The following is a 12,766-nucleotide window of genomic DNA, read 5'->3' as shown; positions in this document are numbered from 1 at the left end:
CTATCTTAACAATATTGAGTCTTTCAATCCATGGATAAGTATTTTTTAATTTCTTTCAGTAGTGTATTCTAGTTTTAACTTTACAAGTCTTTCCCATCCTTGGTTAAATTTTTCCTAGGTATTTTATTATTTTGGATGCTATTATAAATAGAATTGTTTTCTTAATTTTCTTTTTGGATTGTTCATTGCTGGTGTGTAGAAACACAGCTAATTTTTTGTGTGTTGATTTTAAACACTGCAACTTTGCTAAATTCATTTATTAGCTCTAGTAGCTTTTGGGACTTCTTTGGGATTTTCTATATATAGGATACATCATCTACAAATTCAGATAGTTTTATTTCTTACTTTCCAACTTGGATGCCTTTTCTTTCTTTTTATGCCTAATTGTTTTGGCTAGCACTACCAGTAGAATGTTGAATAGAAGTGGTGAAAGCAGGCATCCTTGTCTTGTTCCTGATCTTACTTAGGGAGAAAGCTTTCAATCTCTCACCATTGAGTAAAATGTTAGTTGTGGGTTTTCATAAATGCCCATAAATGTTGAGGAACATTCCCTAGATTCCTAGTTTTCTGAGTGTTTTATCATGAAAGAGTGTTGGAATTTGTCAAATGCTTTTGTGCATCGACTGAGAGGATTATGTGTGTTTTCTCATTCTATTACTGTGGCATATTATATCAATTAAATTTTTTATGATGAAGCTCATTTGTAGCCTGGGATGAATCCCACTTGGTCATGGTATATAATCCTTTCAATATGCTATTGGATTCAGTTTGCTAGGATTTTGTTGAGGATTTTGGCATCTGTATTCATAAGGAATATTATTTTGTCATTTTCTTGTCTTTTCTGTGTTACCTTTGTCTGGTTTTGGTATCAGGCTAATGTGGGCCTCAAAAAAATGAGTTAGAAGTGTTCACTCTTTTTTTATTTTTAGTTTCAGAAGGATTTGTTTTAATTCTTCTTTGAATGTGTGGCAGAATTAACACCACTGTAATAATCTGGTCTTGGAATTTTCTTTGTTGTGAGGTGTTTTACTGTTTAATTTTTATAAGTCTTTTCAGGTTCTCTATTTCTTTTTGAGCCAATCTGAGCAATTTGTGTTTCTAGGAATTTGTCCATTTCATTTAGGTTATCTAATTTGTTGGCATATAATTGTTCAGTTTTACCTTATAATCTTTTTTTATTTCTGTAAGATTGGCAGGAATGTCCCTACTTTTATTTCAGATTTTAGTTACATAGGTCTTCTCTCCTTTCTGTCTAGCTAAAGATATGTCCATTTTATTTATCTTTTCAAAGAACTAACTTTTGATTTATTTGATTCTCTTTATTGTTTTTCTACTCCCTATTTTGTCTTCACTCTAATATTTTTTATTTCCTTCCTTCTGGTTGCTTTGTATTTACTTTGCACTTCCTCTAGTTCCTTAAAGTGTACAGTTAGGTCATTAATTTGAGATTCCTTTTTTAATATAGGGATGTACGTATATAACTTCACCTCTGAGCATTGCTTTTGCTGCATCCCATAAGTCTTGTTATGATGTGCTTTCATTTTCATTAGTCTCAAAGTATTTTCTAATTTCTCTTGTGATTTCTTCTCTGTTCCATTGGTTAAGCGTGTACTTTAATTTCCACATATTTGTGAATTTTCCAGATTTCCTCTGTAAACAATTTCAGATTTTATTCCATGTTTGTAAAAAATGCTTTGTATGATTTCAATCTTTTGAAATTTATGGGACTTGTTTTGCAAACTAACATGTGGTTTATCCTGGAGAATGTTCCATGTGCACTTGAGAAGAATGTGTATGCAGCTGTTGTTGAATGGAATATTAGGCGTACTTGGCTTATACTGTTGTTTAATTCTTCTATTTCCTTTAATTTTTTCTTCTAGCTATTCTCTCCTTTACTGAATGTGGTGTGTTGAAGTCTTCCACTACTATTGCCAAGTTTTGCAATGATATATTTTCAGGCTTTTTGTTAGGTGCATGTATGTTTATAATTTTTATATTGTCTTGATTGTTTGACACTTTTATCATTAAATAATGTCCTCCTTTGTCTCATAACAATTTTTCTCTTACAGTCTATTCTGTCTGATAACAGTATATCTTTGATTACTATTTGCATAGAATATCTTTTTTCATTCTTTTACTTTCAACCAACTTTTGTCTTTGTATCTAATGTCTTTTGTAGAAAGTTTTTTTCTTTTATTCATTTTGCCAATCTCTGCCTTTCAATTGGGGAGTTTACTTATATTTACATTTAACATAATTACTGATTAAAAAAGGACTTCTGCCATTTTGCTATTTGCTTTCTATGTCTTTTTTTGTTCCTCAATTTTTCCATTACTGCCTTCTTTTTATTAGAAAGATATTTTCTACTGCACCATATTGATTCCCTTCTCATTTTTTAACTATATATTTTTATTTTGTTAACAGTGGCTCTGGAAATTACAATTAACATTTTAATTTATAACAATCTAGTTCAAATCAATACCAACTGAGTTCCAGTGATATACACATAGCTCTTATATAGCTCCATTCCTATCCTTTTATATTATTACAAATTACATCTTTATACAATGTCTATCAACTTAGATTTATTGCTTTATGTAGTCTTTTAAATCATATAGGAGAAAAAGTAGTTACAAAATTGAAAATACATTAACACTGATTTTTATATTTAACAATGTAGTTACCTTTCCAGTATTCTTTATTCCTTTGTGTGGATTCAAGTTACTGTTTACTGCTCTTTCATTTCAGCCTGAAGGACTCCCTTTAGCATTTCTTGTAGAGCAGATCTACTAGTGACAAAATGCTCTCAGATTTTTTTACTTGGGAATATCTTCATTTCTCCTTCATTCTTAAAGGATAATTTTGCCAGAAATTCTTGCTTAGTTGTTTGTTTGTTTTTTAATCAGCATTTAGAATATGTCATTCCACTGCCTTCCTGCATCCTTGGTTTCTGATGAGAAATTGCCTCTCGATCTTATTGAGAATCCTTTGTATGTAATGAGTCACTTTTCTTTCACTGCTTTCAAGATTCTCTTTGTCTTTGGCTTCTGACACCTTGATTATAGTATGTACCAATATAGATCTCCTTGAGTTTATCCTGCTTAGAGTTCTTTGAGATTCTTGGATGTGTAGATTCATGCTTTTCATCAAATTTGGGAAGTTTTTTACCATTATTTTTTCATATATATTTTCTGACCCCCCCTCTTGTTCTCTCTCTCTCTCTCTCTCTCTCTCGGTCTCTCTCTCTCTTATCTTCTACTGGGACTCCTATTATGAGCATATTAATATTGTTTTCAGGTGTCCCACAAGTCTCTTAGGCTCTGTTTCTTTTTCATTTTTTCTTTCTGCTCCTCGACTGGGAAATCTCCATTGACCTAACTTAAAGTTTGATGATTTTTTCTTTTTCTTCTCAAATCTGCTCTTGAACCTCTCTAGAGAGTTTTTCACTGCAGTTATTGTACTTCTCAGTTCCAGAATTCCTATATGGTTCCTCTTTATTGGTATTCTCTATTAAATCTATCATTCTCATAGTTTTCCTTAGTTCTTTGTACAATATTTCCTTTAGCTTTTTGAGGATATTGTAAATAGTTGATTGAAAGTTTTTGTCTAATAAGACCAATGTGTAGGCTTCCTCTGGGAATGTTTTTATGAATTTTTTTCCTGTTTAAAGCCCATAATTTATTTCTTTGAATGCCTAATGTGTTTTGTTGTTGTTATTGAAAACTGGACATTTGGGATATTATAATGTGGTAACTCTGGAAATCCGATTCTACCCCCTCCCAGGGTTTGTTGTTGCTGCTTGCATTATCTGATTTTGTTTATGTGTTTAGTGACTTTCCTGAACTAATTTTTATAGCCTATGTTACTTGCTATGTGTGGCCACTGAGGTCTCTGTCCTGTTAGCTTAGTGGCCATCTAGTGGATTGACAGAGATTTCCTTAAATGCTGGGATTCTGGCGGTGTTTTTCTTGATTAAGCACTTGCCTAGAGGCTATAAAGTTTTAATTAGTTTCTAGAGTTCCAATAAAGTTGATTCTGACAGTTTTTGACAGATTATTTGCTGCTTTGTGGAAGAGAACTTTTCAAGTTTCCTACTATGTCATTTTTTTTTTTTTTTTAGGTCACTCTCTCTATTCACTCTTTTACTTAATATTTTTTTTCTTTTTCATTCATACTGGATAATATCTACTGATCTAACATCAAAGTTTACTGACTCTTTCCTCTGTCATCTCCATTCTGCTGTCAAATCCATCCAGTGAGTCTTATACTTCAGTGATTGTATTTTCTAGTCTAAAGTTTGCACTTGGTTCTTTATGTCTTACATTTGTTTGCTGAGACTTTCTATTTAAATATTTATTGCAAGAATATTTGTGATTTTTCAAAACATTTTTATAATAGCTGCTTTCAAGTCTTTAAGAGATAATTCCTACATCACTATCACCTCAGTGTTGGCATCTGTTGATTACCATTTTCCATTCAAGTTGAAATTTTTGTGGTTCTTCATATGCCAAGTAATTCTGAAATGCACCCTGGGTATTTTGAATATTATGTTAAGAGATATTGGGTCTTGTTTGTATTCTATGGAGAATGTTTTCGTTTTAGCAGACAATCTGCCTAGCTAAATTCAGGTTGAAATTTCGAAAGTGGGTTGTGTTTCCCATGTCCACTGAATGTTCAGACCCTTTATAATACTCTTCAGATCTTTCCTATATGTGTGCTACCCAGCAGTCAGTATGGGGCCTATGTGGTGGTCTACCAGTTAATTCAGTTCTCAGTTATGCTAATTAGGATCAGATCCATGCAAACATGGCTCAAAAGCAGATTTACAAACAACTTTATGAAGTTGCTTTATCACACTCCTCCTTTTATGTGATTTCCTGGACACTGCCCCTTTTGGTCTTCCTGCCAGGAACTTGGAACTCTAGTTACTTCTCTTTAGTGCTCTTTCAAGATTGAGCCTCTGTTTGTACAGAATGTTTAGTAACCAGGCTTCCATTTTTAAGCCAAAATCATTATCATCATTAGCAGCAATAGCAGCAGCAAGAGTTCTAACAAATAGAATAAACTGTCTGGGAGGAAACAATAGTTAAGATTGGTATCCCAGAGCCAGATACCTGAAATCTTACATTTAGTGGTCCCTGAGAAAAATGGCAGGCTTTCAACCCACTCACCCTAAAATGAAGCTTCCGTTGACAAGGCAAGACCACAAATAATGAATTATTACTCATCTTTTTATGGCTTTGTTTTTAAAAGAGTATGAAGAAGATAAAAAATAAGTAAACATAAAACATGACCACAGAGGAAACAGATAACTGAAAAAAGAACAGAAGAAAATTTAACATTTCAATATTATATCAATAAATCATGAACAGGATACTATGAAATGGGAAGAACCAGTAAACAAGGAAAAAACCTCTTGGAACTTAAAAGTATAAAATTGCTAAAATTAAAACTTCAGTGAATGGGTTGGAAGATAAAATCAAGAATATGCCTGAGAAATTAGAACAACAAAAAAGAGACAGAAAATATGAGTGAAAAGGGTCACTGTGGTCAACCTAGACCTTTAATATCTAATAGTCCTAGAGAGAGAAAGGGGAAACAGAAAGAGGAATTATCAAAGAACAGAGAAAAGGATATGACACATCTGTCCTACTAACTTATGGGGAGAAGGAGGGAGAGAATCATGGGAGAGGAAGCTGTTGAAGTATCTCATGTTGGGGCTTCAAGTCCATGAGAGAGGAGTGCACTGACTAAGTGAAGGTGAACACTCACCACGACTAGAAGGACTACTGCCCTGATTCCCAAAACCAGCACAAGACCAGGAAGCCTCCTTTCCCTGTAAGCATACCTTTGTTTATGTCATCTCCCCAACACTTCAGATGCCATCTTAGAGTCAAACATGGGGGAAAGGGAAGTAACTGAAAGAATGAGAAATTATCCCCCAAAGACTGATTTAAACTTGAAGAAACTTTAAGTTATGAGTTTGGATTGAATTATAAATAATATTTTCTCTTCCCAGGTACTGGGTAGGTTATGGATTGTTTTATCTGAGGATACAAAAACAAAAACAACAACAAAACACCAAAAAACCAATAGCAGAGAATTTCCCAGAGCTGAAGGACAGGTGCTATCTGATTGAAAGCATCCAACAATTTGAATCATAGAATAACCACACTCTAGCTATATCACAGAACATTTCACAGCCTCGAGAATAGAAAAATTCCAAAAACCTATTAGAGAAAGAAAAATAATTCCCCGCAAAAGAACAAGAATTGGACTGATAAAAGACTTCAGCAGCAGCACTAGATGTTTAGAAACAATGAAATGATTGATACCTTTAAAGTTCTGAGAGGGAAAATGTCGATTTAGAATTCTTTATCCATTAAGGTTATTAATAAAGAATAAAAAAAGTTTCAAACAAGTATGGACTCAGAAGGCTTAGTTCAAATGCATACCTTTCTGAGGAAGTTACTAGAGGGTCTTTAACAGCAAAATGACAGAGTAGACCAAGAAAGGTCCCATGAAATCCAGACAACAATGGATCCAACTCAGGAGGATAATGAAGGAAAGTCCCAGTATGTCAGCTGAACCCAGATTAGGGTAGGAAGATGAAGAGTTTCAGAGTGCAATCCTAGAAAATTGGGGAATCCAAAGAATTTTATATTACTCCTAAGAATCTGGAACTCAGGAAGGTGATAAAGGCAGAAAAATAAGGGAGAAAATCCATTTCAAAACCCCATGAAAAAGAAAAAAGCTATACAAGAATGGAAATTGAATCAAAGTATACCACTTTATACTGCTTGGTTGTACATGGAATAATATTTACATAATTATAATACAGACACTTTACTTTCTACTCTTAGAATCAACTAGTAGACAAAGCACAGAAAATGCAATTATTGTTACAACACAGAACAAAAATATTTGCAACTGTGAAAATATAAAGGTTTATGGTAAAATTGCAAGTAACAGTAGGGAGCCAAAAGATACTGTCTATTGTCTGTTGTTGATAGAATAAATAAGAGGGCAAACTTTACTTAAGATTAGAAAAGTAACCAACAAAAGAATTAAAAGTAGTAATAAAACTACCCTGGGGAAATGAAGATGGGGCAGTGTAAGTGAACTAAACCTTCATTTGTGAGAGCAAGATAACATCATAATAATAAAAGAGATAATATCTAAAATTAGTAAATCAAGAAGGAGTATCAAAAGCATATTATTTAGAGATATCAAAGTAAACATCAGAACTAAAAACAAAATTGGGAGAAAGAAGTGGCTCCTTCCGAGGACTGAGACTATTTATTATAAGTTCTTCTGTACTCTTAATTTTATGCATGTGCATCTATTACTTTGATGAAAATTTTAGAAATTAAAGTTTCTTGACGAAGCAACACTTTTATGTAGTTCAATATTCCAAAGCTACATAAAGGATACAATGCAGTCTTCACATCCCCTACTTGCTCTGGTGTTTTTCCTCCATACAGTCTAAGTATTTATAAGCATGTACACTGGTATGTACATGTATTTATTTCCCTTCCATATTTTTACATGAATGGTAGCATGCTATATATAATATTCTTATACCTCATCTTTTATATTTAACAAATGTATCTTGGAGGTTTCTGTATTACTAATGAGCTTTCTCATATTTTTTAACATATTAATTCATTATTTGGATGCATCATACTTTATTTAATCAGTCTGTACTGACAGACATATGTTTCTTCCAATTTGTTGCTATTTCAAACAATGCTACAATGCTACAATAATAAATTAACAATTATTATAAGAAAAAAATTTAAGACACTCTTTGCTTCTGTTTCCCAATTAGATAATGAACTTGGCTTTCATCTTTGCATCCTCAGTGTCTATCTTGATGCTTAGCATATAGTAGATATTAAATTAAGACTTTCTAATTTAGGTTGAATTGAATTTAAATGAGGAAACTAACCTATGCAAGCATTTGAATGAGATATCATAATTCTAAAATCAAGTTTATGGCACAGCAAAGGCAATATTCTATACAAATATATAGTACTCTGCACACTCAGCCTTTGTTTTACCACTCACCAGAAAAAGGAAAAGTGGCAGTGCACCTCAGTTTAGAATAATTGCAAGACAGGAGATGTGGGACAGGGCCATGATGATGTAATTGCAATTAAAAGACTGCTTGTATGAGCAGAGCTTTCTAGGTTTCCAGTACCCAAGATGCTAAAGAGATTCTAACCCCTCAAAGAGATGTTAATGGGAATAAGTAGACTATAGAATTCTTAGTGTCTTCCCAGTGAGAGAAATAAAATGAAACAAAACAATCAATTTCCTGGACTAGCGATTAACCCGCTAATACATACATACATCTCTGTCATACTTACTCTGAGCTCTTTTGGGCCTGAATGGATTGAAAGCAAGTGTAGAGTACCCGGCCAGTCTACAAAAAATAAAGAAAAAAGAAAAAAATCACACAGAGAAGGATTAATTTTGAAAAGGGTATAGTAATTTAGTAGACTCTAACCTGAAACTCAAAGATCACTCTGAAAGTGGAAGGTTAAAAGAGATCACAAAGATGGAATATGCCATAAATCAGTTTCTGTAAGAAGTATCATATAACTAACTCAGCATGAAATGGCCACAATCAAACATCTGCTCACGTGACAGCAGAGAACTGCTCACAACATGAGACCAAGAAACTAAGAACTAAAGTATTCAAACTGCTTTGTTGGACGCTGGCAAACTTATTCAACAACGATTTATAATGATAACAAATAAATTTATAATGACAAAACCAAAAGCATTTCAAATGAAGTATAAAGGTCAAAATACTGAACCTCAATGTTTGCGGGAAAGTGTTTTTTTTATGAAGAATATTCATTGTTAATATAGAGTCTGAGAATATAACTAATGTACTAAATGATAGGACATACTTGATATTCTTGGCAGAATTCACGCCTACAATGTTAAAAAGTAATTTTCTTTTTGTTTGAGTTGACACATAGCAAAATCTCCTGACATGAACATAAAATTCCAACAGAAGCACTCTAAATAGAGAACGGCAAGACTAGCCACTGATTGAGCTGCTTAATATCTCTAAGCTTCAGTTTGCTCATCCATAAAGTATGGATAATAATAATCCCCATAGGTTTGTGGTCGGGGTTAGAGCATATTTATGTAAAACACAATAATTAAGTGCCATGTGCCTCCACTCTCACTGCTGTGGTCAAACCTCCACCATTTCTTGCTAAATTACTGTAATATCTTCCTAACTGCTTTCATGGGTGCCATGAATTCCATACCTCCTCTCTCCCCACACTCCCAATCCCACCCCCTATCCAATTTATTATCAATACAGTAACCAGAAATTTCCCATTAAAACATAAAATCATCCTCTAGTGCAGCGATTTTCAACCGGTGTGCTGCAAGAATTTTTAAAACATGCAATACCTGACTAGTCAGGGGCACTGACCTCTTTTCCCTTAGATGTCAAATTTAAAAATGACAACAGCCAACAACAATAGCCGTCCAGTGTGAATGAATCAAAATGATACCAATTTTTTGTCAGATCGGCAAAAAATGCAATATATTTTTTGGTGTGCCGCAGAATTTTAGTAATTAGTTTATGTGCCATGAGGTGAAAAGGGTTGAAAATCGCTTCTCTAGTGGCTTTTCAATTCAGAGTCAAAGTCAAGGCTTACAAGATCTGGCCCCTGTTATCTTTCAGACCTCACTGTAGGATGACTAAATGAGTTATCATCCAAACCAGGATACTTCCAAGAAGTGAATTAACTGAACAGGAGACTGGGATATTGGGGTAAAACTGGGGCTGACAGAGGCAAACTGCAACATATGGTCACAGTCTTCCTTACTCTGCTGTAGCCACACTGACTTCCTTGATGTCCCTTGAACATGGCACACTCACCTCAGGGTCTTTGCACTGGCTATTTCCTCTGCCTGGAACGCTGTTCCCCCAAGAAATCCACAAGACTTGCTCCCTCACTTTCTTCAGGTCCTGACTCAATGACCTTTCTCATTGAAACCTTCCCTGGCCACCCTATTGAAATTGCAAAAAGATTTTTCTCTATTCTGTGTGCAATCACACACACACACACACACACATACACATGTGCACACACACACAATACCTTTGTGTTTTTATCTTCAATGAAACAGGAAAAAATAAGTCCTACAAAGCCTTGATCCATCATCTGGTACATGGCTTGTGTGCGAACATCTGTAAATAAAAATAAAAATCTGCTATCAATAAACTGTATCTTACAGACATTAAGATTTAAATATAAAAGTGGTATACAATCCTCCTAGGATTCAGATTCTATAGGCAGAAAAGGGATATATCCTCAGGACAATATGATTGTCAAAGTATAAATATTTTACTAGGTTAGAGAAATACTATGGGAGGTATGCAATTAAATTAGAAAACTTTTAATAAACTCTAGGCTACCTAGCCCAAAACTAGCCCTCCTATGAAACACAACATTGAAAGTAAAATGGAAAACTTGAATTAGCCCCCCAAAATTGATAACTGCTTCCAGGGGAATAAAAGAGAAAGGAAGGCACTGGAAGGAGATAAAAAGATTTCCTAGCCCTAGCCAGTTTTGCTCAGTAGTTAAAGTGTCAGCCTGTGGAATGAAGGGTCCCGGGTTCAGTTCTGGCCAAGGGCACGTACCTCAATTGCAGGTTCAATCCAGGCCCAGTTGGGACACATACAGGAGGCAACCAATCGATGTGTCTCTCTCACATCAGTGTTTCCCTCCCTCTCCCTCTCTCTCTCTTCCACTCTCTCTGAAAAACAATGGAAAAAATATCCTTGGGTAAGGATTAAAAAAATAAAAAATAAAAAGATTTCCTAGAATAAACTTTTTGATGCACAGCTTCTACGGAAATGATACTAAAGAACTGAAATATAAAACTATTATAGAGGAAATTATAGAGAAAACCACTGTATAGAAGTGACTGCAATAGGATTAAATTCAAAATCCCAAGAAGTAGAAACAAAATTTCACTACATGCTTATGCAATTTTTGAAAAGGAAATCATAAACAGGCACCAAATAACAACATTGGCAGAGGCAAAATTCAAGATCTGAAGTCTTCAGACCATCATTTATATGGATACAAAAGATCAGGTATTGTAACAAAACACCACAGTGCGACGTTTGGTCCAATGACTTGTGCCCATTTCATTTGGCAGTATGTTCTTAAACATTCTTTGCACTTATACTTTTTGATCTGGATTAGGAACTCTCCTGGATGCCTTCCTAAGAGTGAGACCAAACAGTACTGAGCAATGAATATGAAGGAAATACTGGCTGAAACTGCTGTTACTGACAATAGCGTTGTATAAATGGTCTCTGTACTGCTCTATGACATTGGTAAAAAAGTTTAATACCTCTAAGCCTATTTCCTCACCATCTCTACTCTCACAGGGTTTTGTATTTTAAAAATTACAAGATTTTTTTAGCACAATGCCTAGCACATCAAAGGTACTTCATAAGCATTCTTTCCATTCCATTTCATCCACAACCATCGTTGAAGAATCGCTATCTGAGTCTGAAAAGGATTACTGTCCATACCATCACACCCAAATTGCTTTTGTCAAGATAACCATTTATCTACTCTTGGTCCTCAATTTACCCGATTGCTCACTCCTTGAAACTGTCTTCACTTGGCCTCACACTCCCATTCTTCCCATCTGTCCTCAATTTCCTGGCTGATCTTTTCCAATCTTGCTGGGTCCTTCCCATCTTCCCACTCCCGAAATACTGGTATACCAAGGGCTGTCTTCTGTCCTTTCCTCTTCTCTAGCTACACTCACACCCTGGGGGATTTCATCCAGTTCCATGGCTTCATACCTCATCTCTACACTAGCTGCTCCCAACTCCCACCCAATAAACTCTAGTCCCAGACTTCTGCCCCAGACTCCAGAATCGTATATCCAATTGTCTGACACTTTGACTTGGTTGTCTGAATACAGTACTACTCAGAGTAGCAGGTCCATGAACTATTTGTTACCTCTTCACAAGGAGACAAGAGCTTGAGCTGGCATGCAAATTTATGCACTGCTTCCTTCATTGATTAAGTCTTAAGGAAAAAAAATAACACGATGTGCTTAGTGTTATAGATGATTTATGTTCAGTAGTTCCTTATCTCACTGATCACAGATAGTTCACAAACCAAAACCAGTCTATGTGAATATCACTTGCCTAACAGACATTTGAAACTAACATGTCCTAAACCAAACACTAGATTTCCCTCACAAAACCTAATACTTCCCACTGCTTCCCCGTCTCAGTCAGCAACTCCATCCTTCCAGGCGATCAAGCTAAGAAACTTGAGCACATTTTTTATTCCTCTCTTTCTCTCATACCCTGCACCCAATTCATCAGCAAATCCTTTTAGTTCTACCTTCCAAACACAACCAGAATTAGATCACTTCTTACCACCACCTCAACCACTATGACCCAACAAAGCCACTAATCACCTCTATCTTGGATAACTGCAGCGGCCTGTTATCACCCAATATCCAGTGATCCTTTTAAAAGTTAGGCCAGATCATGTCATGCTTCTTCTGAAAACTCTGCAATGGCTCCCAATCTCACTGAAGAGTAAAAGTTAGAATCCACAGTGGCCTACAATGGCCTACATATCTCCTGGTGCACCCATTAACTCCCTGCCCTCATTTCTATCACTCTCCTTCATCAATCGGCTCCAGGTACACTGGCCTCAATTTTCCTCATGCACTCCAGGTGCACTCC

General features: G+C 35.1%; 1 protein-coding gene across 2 annotated transcripts in view; it reads right to left on the bottom strand.

Moving 5' to 3' along the window:
* Positions 1-12,766, bottom strand: part of BRCC3 (BRCA1/BRCA2-containing complex subunit 3) — a 62,240-nt gene that overhangs the window by 27,101 nt on the left and 22,373 nt on the right. For both annotated transcript variants that reach the window (XM_081126682.1, XM_081126683.1), the window contains exons 6-7: positions 10,137-10,225; positions 8,373-8,428 (exon numbers count right to left, since the gene is read on the bottom strand). In XM_081126682.1, coding sequence (XP_080982808.1) covers positions 8,373-8,428; positions 10,137-10,225 — 145 coding nt within the window. The remainder of the gene's footprint in view (positions 1-8,372; positions 8,429-10,136; positions 10,226-12,766) is intronic.

This window comes from Miniopterus schreibersii, assembly GCF_964146895.1.
Source record: "Miniopterus schreibersii genome assembly, chromosome: X".
In the NCBI taxonomy this organism is placed as follows: domain Eukaryota; kingdom Metazoa; phylum Chordata; class Mammalia; order Chiroptera; family Miniopteridae; genus Miniopterus; species Miniopterus schreibersii.
Note: the sequence above shows the minus strand (reverse complement) of the source record. Positions and strands in the feature narration are given on the sequence as shown.